General features: G+C 39.5%; 1 protein-coding gene and 1 pseudogene across 1 annotated transcript in view; one reads left to right on the top strand and one right to left on the bottom strand.

Moving 5' to 3' along the window:
- Positions 1–12,250, bottom strand: part of LMNB1 (lamin B1) — a 62,009-nt gene that overhangs the window by 24,166 nt on the left and 25,593 nt on the right. Inside the window, exons 2-5 of the mRNA XM_032264224.1 lie at positions 11,728–11,884; positions 10,973–11,098; positions 3,823–3,993; positions 2,306–2,431 (exon numbers count right to left, since the gene is read on the bottom strand). Of these exons, the coding sequence (XP_032120115.1) occupies positions 2,306–2,431; positions 3,823–3,993; positions 10,973–11,098; positions 11,728–11,884 (580 nt within the window). The remainder of the gene's footprint in view (positions 1–2,305; positions 2,432–3,822; positions 3,994–10,972; positions 11,099–11,727; positions 11,885–12,250) is intronic.
- LOC116540682 lies at positions 5,111–6,058 on the top strand (annotated as a pseudogene).

A 12,250-nucleotide genomic window follows, 5' to 3' on the forward strand; every position in this document is an offset into this window, starting at 1 on the left:
GGAGGCCGAGGAGGGAAGATCACCTGAGGTCAGGAGTTCCAGACCAGCCTGGCTAACATGGTAAAACCCTATTTCTACTAAAAATAAGAAAAATTAGCCAGGCACGGTGGCACACACCTGTAACCCCAGCTACTCAGGAGGCTGAGGCAGGAGAATCATTTGAACCCAGGAGGCAAAGGTTGCATGCCACTGCACTCCAGCTTGGGCAACAAAAGCAAAATTCTATCTTTAAAAAAAAAAAAAAAGAAGAAAAGAAAACTTGCAAAAATGGGAATGCAATTAATAGGCAAACAGGGAAAAGGCTTGGATCTGGGTCAATAAGTTTCAGAGCCCACTGCTACTTATTAATAACACTAGACTCGCTTCAGTTTCCTCATCCAAAGTACAATAAAGATCCACCCCAAGAGAAGATCTGTACTAAGTAAATCAAACGGATTAAGCAGCAGCCAAAAAAATAATAAGAGTAGGAAAAAATAAAATTGAGAGACAGTAACTAGTATACAATTTACTATTAGTAAATGGAAAAGAGTAGTGAATGCCAACTCAGCATAAGAACAGAGAGGCCCATTTTTAGAAAACTACCTGTTAAGACAGTGATATAATCTGAATGTCTGTGTTCCCATAAAGTTCATGTCTAAATCCTAACTCTCAAGGTGATGATATTAAGAGGTGGGGCTTTTGTGTGGTAATTAGATCATGAGGAAAGCCGTAGTGATTGGGATTCATGCCCTTATAAAATACGGCCAAGGGAGCTCATTCACCCTTCAACCGTGTGAGGACACAGCCAGACGGCCCAATCGATAAATCAGGGAACAGCCCTCACCAGGCAGATACCCAATCTGCCAGTGTCTTGACCTTGCATTTCCCAGCCCTCAAAACAGAAATAATTTCCAACGTTTCTGTTGTTTGTAAGCTAGCAGGTCAACAGCAGTTTGTTATAGCAGCCCAAAAGGATTAAGACAGATGGTGCAATGGAAAAAAGATTATCTGTTAAATTTCTAAAAGTAAATCTTCTTTGAAGAGAATGAGGTATAAAAGAAAAAACTGAGAACAAGTAGAGAAACCCATTTATCAGTCTGCAGCCTCTGGGCAAGTCATCAAACTCACCTAGATCTATGGTTATACAGAATGAATTCAGAGGTGCTTCCAGCTCTACAGTTACATGAAAATCTTCAAAACACTATCAGCACAAAACAGGTTTAAAATAAGTTAAAAATTTGTGCTGTAAGTAACAAAGCACATGATGGGCAATGTAAGAGCTCCTATGTTAACTAAATTCTTTTTTATCACCCCATTTTATGTGACTCATTTTCTGCTTTACTTCTAAGTTCCTGCAATAAATGTCATCAGTTTTATAATTAGAAACACTTTACTAAAAATGGTAAAAAGAAAAAGGAAGAAAAGCCTCATCAAGAGTAAAGTAAAGTTTATTCTTATGTGGAAAATTCAAAACAAGATTTCCTCCCTTGAGAAAAACAGAAGCTGAAGTTATTTCCAAAATAATTAAGGTGACATGTAAATTGCTGAATCACTCTGAATGCATATATGAAGTATACGTACTTTGCGTCCACACTGACACCACCCTAGGCTGAAAATGATCTGAAGTAGGGCAGCACCTGAAGCACATCATCACGCCCTGGTAGATAGACTGTGTCCACACTGACATCACCCTAGGCTGAAAATGATCTGAAGTAGTGCAGCACCTGAAGCACACCATCACACCCTGGTAGATAGCCAGTCAACACAGCCAGCAATAATGCCATTTGTCACTTAAGTGTACCAACAAATTAATGAGTCACTAAATTCTTATTGGAATATGCAAATTAAAGCTACTTCTCTGGGTCCTAATTATTATATACTTTAAGCACTAAAGAACTTGTCTAGAAACACAAAGCATTCACCACCCAAAAAGAATTTTTGCATGTTTTTCTTCATTTTGGTTTTCAAATGATATAAAAAAGGAATGTGTTGAGAATAACTCTGTAGAGATGAAGCTGTTAGAGAAGGCAAAAGATGTCGGTCCTAGGATAAGTCTAGTGAATAAACTAGCAGGCTGCTTCCTTGAGGGCAAGTCCCTTAGCTCTTTGTAATCTACTAATTAGGAATAATAGTATCTGCTCAAAGAACATTTATGCAATGCAAAATGAACTAATCTACAAAAGTACTGTGCAGACCAAAGCACAGGATAACATCATCCTCTGTGACAAACAGAGGGAGGAGGGACATCAGGCAGAACAAAGCAGGTAGGTGCCCATGGTGAACGTGGCCTTCAATTCTAACTTCTTACAGAAACATGCTTACTTACCTCTTTCTGTAGATTAGAAAGCTGAGATGAAAGGCTCTCAATTCTCATGCGGCTTTCCATCAGTTCTTCCCTGGCACTGTTGACAGTAGAAGTATTCATCTCTGATGACAGCCTGGCATTCTCAAGCTAAAAGGAGAAGCAAACCATAGTTAGTCTTATCTAGAGCACTGAAACAAACAAGGAAGCATGATTCACCTCAAGGTATTTCAAACCTAAGTCCTGCTGGTAACTGGTTGATGAAACACAGGAAAAGCATCATGAAGTTTGCTGACATGGCATGAATGACCATAATTCTGTGTGACTATTTTAGAGTCATTTCCTAAATAATGAGTTTTAAGAATCGTAATATACCTAGACTTTTACCCAAAGTTTATTACTTCAATATTTCATCTATTAAATCTTTAATGTCTAAGAGAACACCAAGTCAAGTTGGTGACGTTTGTAAGAAAGCAAACATCATATATCCCTAACGCACCGAATCCAATACAGAATATAAAGCAACGAGCAGAAAATACTAGTTTATAGATTAGTTCAAACCAGATAGAAATACTTCCTTTCAGAAGCAAAAAAAAAAAAAAAAAGCTCCTCGAGTAAAATACAAATCCCACGACACTGCTGTGTATGTGTGTCTCAGGCACACAGTCCTGTGACTCCTCCCTGGCTCCCTGTGAGGCCACAGAGTAACTCATCCTTACTTTAGTTCATTCACTGTCTAGCTCAATGGGTAATCTTGGATAAATGTTATACAATTGAAGTTACTGTTTATAATAAGAGATCTTTCATTAATTACCACTTCATAGACTAGATAAGAAGCAACATGAACAGTTTAAGGCCATGCAATGAAAATTTTTAATAACTCTGACTCTAAGTCGGCCTCAAAAAAATCTTTTTAATCAAATCATATAACATTTAAAACAAGGTAAAATCATTTACCAGGAAAACCTATATTAGTTGGTGATTTTTATGAATTCTTGCATGGTCTGCTAATGTAAATGGGAAGTTTCTGCAATTTTTATTAAGTGAATAATAGTGACAGAAGAAGAAACACCAGAGACTTTTCATTTGGCCCTTGTGCAAAAAACCCCAACATGTAGTAGTTGCAATCTGTGCACAGTGACGACGTGAAAGTGATATCTAATGCAACTGGACATTCATTTACCACTAAATGGATGTAGATGTCAGCAGCGTGATCAGTACTTGTTATTGGAAGAAAGGTATTTCACATGGCTTGGGTTCAGCTCTGGCGTAATATGAATGATCAATAGGACAAAAAGACAAATCCTTACCTCTAATAAAATTGGAACAACCTTACATTTTTTCAAGTAACTTTTAGTAACATTTAGTTTATAGAAAACTGCACTTTAAAAAAAAAAAAAAACAGTTTTTCTATATATTTCATGGAGGCTAGTGGAATCATTTTTAAAAAGAACAAGATAAACATCAAGCCATGTTCTTCATGGGATCTGTGAAGTAATGATTTTAAGAGTTCAAAAGACTCTTCTGAAGAGAGAGCTCACTTTGGCATGGTAAGTCTGCTCCAGCTCCTCCTTATACAGCCTCACTTGGGCATCATGTTGCTCTCTCATCTCATGAAGGGCTTGAGCCAGCTTGTACTCGTACTCAATCTGACGCCCAGAATCCACCTCTACCAAGCGCGTTTCATGTTTCCTTCTGGTCTCATTAATCTCCTGGGGAAAAAAGAAATAAAAAACATAAAGCCAAGTTACTTACTGTGGCTGCACTGGTACAGATCTGAGTGACATCACAGCCAACTGAAGTTTCACATACAAACCTCCTGTTTGTCCTAAAGCATTCATGTGAATAAACACTTTTTTGCCTCTTAGTTTTCAGTTGAGAAGATATTTGAAATGAAACTAATGACAGAAGTCGTAGCATCTCAAGCCCTAGGAATTTCCTATTCCATTTCAGGAGCATAGCTATTTATTTATCTGAAGCCAAGGAAAGGCCTGGATGACCTACTAAATTACCATGCAATCAGGGATTTATAGACAGTAAACTATACTAAACACTAAGCAAAAATTATTTTTCTAAATTGTTTCATTGATAATCCCTCTTTAAAAAAAACAAAGCACATGGAAAGGTAAACTTACCAGTCATGATAAATTTAAGTAAAAATTTATGTGTAATGAAACTACTTCCTTTTTCTTTCTTGGAGATGAAGTCTCACTGTCACTCGCCCAGGCTGGAGTGCAGTGGCATGATCTCAGCTCACTGCAAGCTCTACCTCCCGGGTTCAGGCAATTCTCCTGTCTCAGCCTCTCTAGTAGCTGGGATCATAAGCGCACACCACCATGCCTGGCCAATTTTTGTATTTTTAGTAGAGATGGGATTTCCCCGTGTTGGCCAGACTGGTCTCAAACCCCTGACTGCAGGTGATCCACCTGTCTCGGCCTCCCAAAGTGCTGGGATTACAAGAGTGAGCCACCACACCCTGCCATATTTTCTTAGACATAATAACAGGCAGAACAAGCTAATTTATATGATTTCGTTTAAATGCTGGTATTAAACTATCAAGTATATGGTATCAAGTGATACAGGATCTTATTAACAATGTAAGTTGACTAACTCAAATAAATATATGAAAATTTTTCTACTAAAGAATAGAAGTATCCCACAGTTTTGGGGTTTCATTTTCTTTTTAAACCAGTTTTTAGCTGGTGTTCATGAAGAACAGTGAGTACCTAGAACTGTACCACTAATTAAAGGAAATCCTAAGAAGGTGCATTTCTTTACATAGCTGTGTCATGCCATCCTTTGGGCCTCTGCTAGAAAAGTAGAATCAAGACTCCCTTCCTCTCCACAGGTCCCGCCCAGGCAGCTGCCTGTGACCTGCCTGGGCGCAGGGAACGGAAAGCCAGAAGGAGCAAGACGAGTTCAGTTCGCCATGGGGCTGTTTGGAAAAACCCAGGAGAAGCCACCCAAAGAACTGGTCAATGAATGGTCATTGAAGATAAGAAAGGAAATGAGAGTTGTTGTTAATAGGCAAATAAGGGATATCCAAAGAAAAGAAGAAAAAGTGAAACGATCTGTGAAAGATGCAGCCAAGAAGGGCCAGAAGGATGTCTGTGTAGTTCTGACCAAGGAGATGATCAGGTCAAGGAAGGCCATGAGCAAGCTGTAGGCATCCAAAGCGCACATGAACTCGGTGCTCATGGGGATAAAGAACCAGCTCGCGGTCTTGCGAGTGGCTGGTTCCCTGCAGAAGAGCACAGAAGTGATGAAGGCCATGCAAAGTCTTGTGAAGATTCCAGAAATTCAGGCCACCATGAGGGAGCTGTCCAAAGAAATGATGAAGGTTGGGATCATAGAGGAGATGTTAGAGGACACTTTTGAAAGCATGGACGATCAGGAAGAAATGGAGGAAGAAGCAGAAATGGAAATTGACAAAATTCTATTTGAAATTACAGCAGGGGCCTTGGGCGGAACACCCAGTAAAGTGACTGATGCCCTTCCAGAGCCAGAACCTTCAGGAGCTGCCTCAGAGGATGAGGGGGAGGAAGAAGCTCTGGAGGCCATGCAGTCACGGCTGGCCACACTCTGAAGCTAGGGGCTGCCTACACACTCCTCTGAAGAGCTGCCATTTTATGTGTCTCTTGTACTACACCTCTGTTGTGAGGACTACCATTTTGGAGAAGGTTCTGTTTGTCTCTTTTCACTCTCTGCCCAGGTTTTGGGATCGCAAGGGGATTGTTCTTATAAAGGTTGCGTAAATAAATGCTTCATTTTTCGGAGTATTAAAAAAAAGAAAAGTAGAATCAAGTCTCAAATAATGCCTTTTTAATTGTATCTTCTAGTATTATAGATATAAGACAGTGCTGTATCATACCTACGTGAATGTAAAATATCTTGTACCTGCTTTATGATACGTAGTAGTGACTGTGCTTTATCAGAGCTGTTTTCAATGATGTTATTCTAAAATGTTTTCTTTCTAGATGATGATTCAGAAGCTAATATAAAAAAATGGTGCCAGGTACAACAGTAACAGAACTTTGCAATTTTCTGGGGTTTTGTTTTTTACCTTTTTATTCCCCTTTTTTTAAATGGAGTGTGCTGGATGTCTCTATAATTTTGTTCAGATGATTGCAGAAGCTGGATAAGCTGTTGTTGCTATTGATACATAACATACTGCTCTTAGTTTTTTTAATAAATAAATATATATATGCATATATATTTAATTTGAATTTTTGGAAACCTTAGGTGTGCTATCAACTTTGGAAAAAGTATCCCAGTTTACTGTGTTGAGTTGGTATTGTACAGAAATTAACAGCCATATTGGTCTAGAAATGTTAAACTTAATTTTTTTTCCATTTGTACAGAGGTAATACACTGTATTAAATATGTAAGGTCTTATCTACATGGGTTTGATTACAGAAACTAATAAAGTATTCTCTAAATTAAAAAAAAAAAAAAAAAAAAAACAGAAGTAGTTGTCATGATCTTTTACTCTGTTTTAAGGAACTGTGTAAATACAATTAGAATGGAAGGCCAAGCACAGTGGCTCACACCTATAATCCTAGCACTTTGGGAAGCTGAAATGGGTAGATCACCTGAAGTCAGGAGTTCAAGACCAGCCTGGCCAACATGGTGAAACCCCATCTCCACTAAAATACAAAAATTAGCTGGGCATGATGGCAGGTGTCTGCAATCCCAGCTACTGGGAAGGCTGAGACAGGAGAATTGCTTGAACCTGGGATGCAGTAAGCCAAGATCATGCCACTGCACTCCAGCCTGGACAGCTGAGTGACAATCACAAAAAAAAAAAAAGAAAAGAAAGAAAAAATTAGAATGGTAATATCTAAAGAAGCCACAAGAGGGAAGTATAACCCACCAAAGTTGCTGTTTGTGTACGTTAGTTCATGTTTCCTGTGCATTTCTTCATCTTTCTCTTAGCCACTGCACAGGAGCACGCACTTGACAAAAATCAGAAAACCAAGTTCAAATTACAGTTCTGCTGTCACCCTCCCAGAAATCACATCTATTTCATGAAGCAAATAATACCTAAATCATAAAAACATTGAAAAGAACTAATGGTTTGCCCTTCCTTTATCTATCTCCTCCTTCCTCTTTTTTCTCCTTCCTTTTTCCCCACAACTGTTCATAATAAGGAAGTTAGATATTATTACTGAACACATACCATCAATGTAAAAAAAAGTTAGGCCAGCGTAGTGGTTCACATCTGTAATCCCAGCACTTTGGGAGGCTGAGGCCGGTGGATCACTTGAGGCCAGGAGTTTGAGACCAGCCTGGCCAATACGGTGAGACTTACAAAAAAAAATACCAAAAAAAAAAGAAAAAAAGTAGCCAGTTGTGAGGGTGTGAACCTGTAATCCTAGCTACTCAAGAGGCTGAGGCACAAGAATCGCTTGAACCCAGGAGGCACAGGTTGCAGTGAGCCAAGATCATAGCACTGTACTCCAGCCTGGGCAACAAAGTAAAACCCTGTCTCTTAAAAAAAAAAAAAAAAAAAATTTAACTTTTTTTATTTAAAGTAAAAAAGGCCGGGCATGGTGGTTCACGCCTAAATCCCAGCACTCGGGGAGGCCGAGGCGAAAGGATTACTTGAGTTCAGAAATTTGAGACCAGACTGGCCAAAATGGTGAAACCCTGTCTCTACCAAAAATACAAAACTTAGCCGGGTGTGGTGGTGCATGCCTATAGTTCCAGCTACCCCGGAGGCTGAGGCAGGAGAATCGATTGAACCCAGGAAGTGAAGGTTGCAGTGAGCCAAGATCACACCACTACACTCCAGTCTGGGCAACAGAGTAGGACTCTGTCTCCAAAAACAATTAAAAAAAAAAATTGAGAGGAATAACTTAAAATCCATTCTAAAAAAGGCAAAAGCCAAAAATTCAAAGATGTGACATAAACACTCTAAAATAAATACACACACACACACACACACGTACACATATATACATCGTTTTTTTGAAGACGGAGTCTCACCCTGTCACCAGGCTGGAGTGTGATGGTAAGATCTCAGCTCATTGCAACCTCCGCCTCCCAGGTTCAAGCGATTCTCCTGCCTCAGCCTCCCGAGTAGCTCGGATTACAGGCTGTGCACCACCATGCCCAGCTAATTTTTATACTTTTAGTAGAGACAGGGTTTCATCATGTTGGCCAGGATGGTCTCCATCTCTTGACCTCATGATCCACCCGCCTCAGCCTCCCAAAGTGCTAGGATTACAGGAGTGAGCCACCACGCCCAGCCTCTAAAAATATTAAATGACTTTTTACTGATGTCATTTTTTTATGTAGAATCAGTGACCTGGCTGGGCGTGGTGGCTCACGCTTGTAATCCCAGCACTTTGGGAGGCCGAGGCGGGTGGATCACGAGTACATGAGTTCGAGACCAGCCTGACCAACATGGTAAAACCTTGTCTCTACTAAAAATATAAAAATTAGCTGGGCGTGGTGGCACATGTCTGTAATTCCAGCTACTCAGGAGGCTGAGGCAGGAGAATTGCCTGAACCTGGGAGGTGGAGTTGCAGTGAGCCAAGATCGTGCCACTGCACTCCAGTCTGGGCCACAGAGTGAGACTTCGTCTCAAAAAAAAAAAAAAAAAAAAAAAAAGAACCAGTGACCCTTACAAAGAAAAAAATACCCTATTCCTGGTTGTCTACACATATCAGAAATAAGTCATGATGAATCACAATTTTTACAAAACAATACAAAAATGTAAGTCAATGTCATATAAAACTATCTGCTTTGGCCTGGGCATGGTGGCTCACTTTGGGAGGCCAAGGTGGGCAGATAGCCTGAGGTCAACAGTTCGAGACCAGCCTGTCCAGCATAGTGAAACCCCATCTCTACTAAAAATAAAAAAATTAGCCAGCATGGTGGCAGCCGCCTATAATCCCAGCTACTTGGGAAGCTAAAGCAGGAGAATCTCTTGAACCTGGGAAGTGGAGATTGAAGTGAGCCAAGATCCTGCCATTGCACTCCAGCCTGTGCAACAGAGTGAGGCTTTGTTTAAAAAAAAAAAAAAAAAAATCTGCTTTAACAAAGCAACACTTAGTAACAATTACATGACAGTTTGCAAAAAAAAAAAACTGTTTTAACAAAGCAACACTTAGTAACAATTATATACAGTTTGCAAAGAGCTTTCACACACAGTATTTCACTTTGATACTTACCACTCCTTGAAGAAAAAAACAGCAGTATCAGTATCTCATTTTAAATAAGAAACTGACACTAAGAGTTGTCCAAGCTCTGACTGCTTGTCTGGTGCACCTTGCACTAATAACTATTTTGTTTAGACCGTCATAAAAAATATCAGATTTCTATTGTTTTTCCTCCAACTAAAAAAATAATTTTCTAACTGCTACAATGAATTCCAATTTTTAAATTATTGTTAGTCACTGTTTTCAAAATTACACTACCTCTAAAAACATTAAGCCTAGCACATTAACAGCATGTTCTCCCCCATGGGTAGATTCCAACCCTCTCCAATTTTCATGAGATATACATTCCCTTTTCTTCAATTTTATTACTTCCTTTGTTCGACAACAGTTTTGCCCCTACCCCTTGACCATAGCAGTTAAGGCCTGTAAGTGATATTTTAAGATTTACAAGAGTGGGCCGGGCACAGTGGCTCACACCTATAATCCCAGCACTTTGGGAGGCAAAGGTGGGCGGATCACAAGGTCAGGAGATCGAGATCATCCTGGCTAACATGGTGAAACCCCGTCTCTACTAAAACTACAAAAAATTAGCCAGACATGGTGGCACGCACCTGTAGTCCCAGCTACTCGGGAGGCTGAGGCAAGAGAATCACTTGAACCCAGGAGGGGGAGGTTGAGGTGAACTGAGATTGTGCCACTGTACTCCAGCCTGGGCGACAAGAGCGAGACTCCGTCTCAAGGGAAAAAAAAAAAAGACTTACACATATACCTATAAATGCTGTTAAGTAGCCAGATTTCCAGATGTGAGCCATAGGAGAAGGCAAAAGTGATGGTATATAACTTCTGTGATTAGGTTATAGAAGACAATGTGGCTTCTGCCTTGGTAGCTGGTACCATATGTTCTCTTTCTCTCTCTCTCCCTCTCCCTCCCTCTCTCTCTCTCTCTCTCTCTGTCTCTCACACATCACTGACTCTTAGGGGGGCCACATCATGAGCAGCCCTATGGAGAAGACCATGAGGTGAGGAACTGACACCTCCAGCCCTACGAATGAGCTCAGATGCCATTTCTCCAGCCCAGGTTGAAGGCTATACTGCAACCTCATGGGACCCAGAAACAGAACCACCCAGTTTAGCAGCTCTGATTCCTGACCTTCAGGAACTGAGAAATTAATACAAGTCTGTGGTTTCAGGTTGATGAACTTTGGAAGTAATTTGTTAGGCAGGAATAAATAACTATTGCCTAAACATATTGACAGTAATTAGCTGCTGTGACCAAGCCTTTATAAGTAAGATGAAGTGAAAGCATATCTGTTTACAGTAACAGCTTGAGTTCTCAAATGCAGTCCCTTAGCAGCAGTTGCTTGAATAATCTACCTGCAAAATTTCTCCCCATCCCTAAACCTTATTATTTATTTAATATAATTTTGTGGTAAAGAAGTCATAAATATAATTACATGTATAGCTATGACAAAGTCATTCTAGAACCCCTCCATTCCTTTACAAAGTAAAACTATATATAGTTACCTCTTCATACATGTTTTTGCGAAACTCCAAGTCCTCAGTAAGGCTCTGACAACGATTCTCCAAATCCACTTTAAGTAAAGTTTCATCTGCTAACTGTTTTTTGGCAGCAGCTAAGGAGGCTTCCAACTATTAGAAGAAAAAAGAATTGTGATAGAAAATTACACACCAATCATTTAATAATGAATTTAAGATACCTATGAATGAAATCAACTGTTACAATTCCTATACATTTATCAATATATAATTACTTCATTTTAACATTTATCACAGAACTGGGTATTCATTCGCTTGTCTCGCCCACAGAGTATCATACCAAATCAGCCATCAAACTGGTAACTGGCAACAGGGAACAGAACAGAGATGTTATGACTCACTCACGTTTCAAAAATCAAACTAGTTATTTTAGCTAACCGCTTTCATTTTTTCCTGTGTGTAGAGCAGCATTATGATGTCGCTTTTCTTACTTATTTCCTAACGAAATAGGCTTTGAGAGCAGAGACAGAATGAGTGTGCGTACAACAGGGAAGAAGGGGAGCCACAAGATCTGTACGATCCAGATATAATACCTGGGAGGTGATGATGTTTTGCATGTTAGATACCTCAACACTATTCTTCAAGTGAGTCACCAAAAAAGAAATTTTTAAAATTTCAAAAATAAAATAAATTTAAAAATAAATCAATCAATCAAACTATGGCTTAAGGCAGATGACGCAATTAATCTACCACATATGGCTCAAGAGTAGGATTGACCTTACCTGGGCAATCTGATCCTTCAGATCCTCCAAATCTCCCTCTAAACTCTTTTTGTCACCAAGTGCAGTAGCAAGAGCTGCATCTTTAGAATTCAGTGCTGCTTCATATTCTCGAAGCTTAATCTGGGCTCCATTAAGATCAGATTCTTTCTTAGCATAGCTGGAAAAGATTTAAAAAGCATAAGACATCAAATCATACTCCTGACTTGAGGCCTTCTCCCTCTCTGCTGAAGGGACAAACAGAAGTAGTTTAAATAAAAGCTGCCATCACCTATCAAAATTAAAGAAACAATTCACAAGCATTGGATCTAGAGTTTTTGTTGGCTAACATTCTCTTTCAATGTCACATGACTACTAATGACTATGGTTCAAAGACGTCCATATAAAGACCAATATACCAGAATCTTACTTGTCCCTCAGGAGGAACACATGTCCCCTTTGTTCTAAAGAGGCACACAAATATAGGATATTTTGGAAGAAACGAAAATTCATTATTTTCTAAATACAATGCATATTATAAGCCAAA

The sequence above is a fragment of the Sapajus apella genome, unplaced genomic scaffold (genome assembly GCF_009761245.1).
Source record: "Sapajus apella isolate SASKATOON/1434 unplaced genomic scaffold, GSC_monkey_1.0 scaffold1, whole genome shotgun sequence".
NCBI lineage: Eukaryota > Metazoa > Chordata > Mammalia > Primates > Cebidae > Sapajus > Sapajus apella.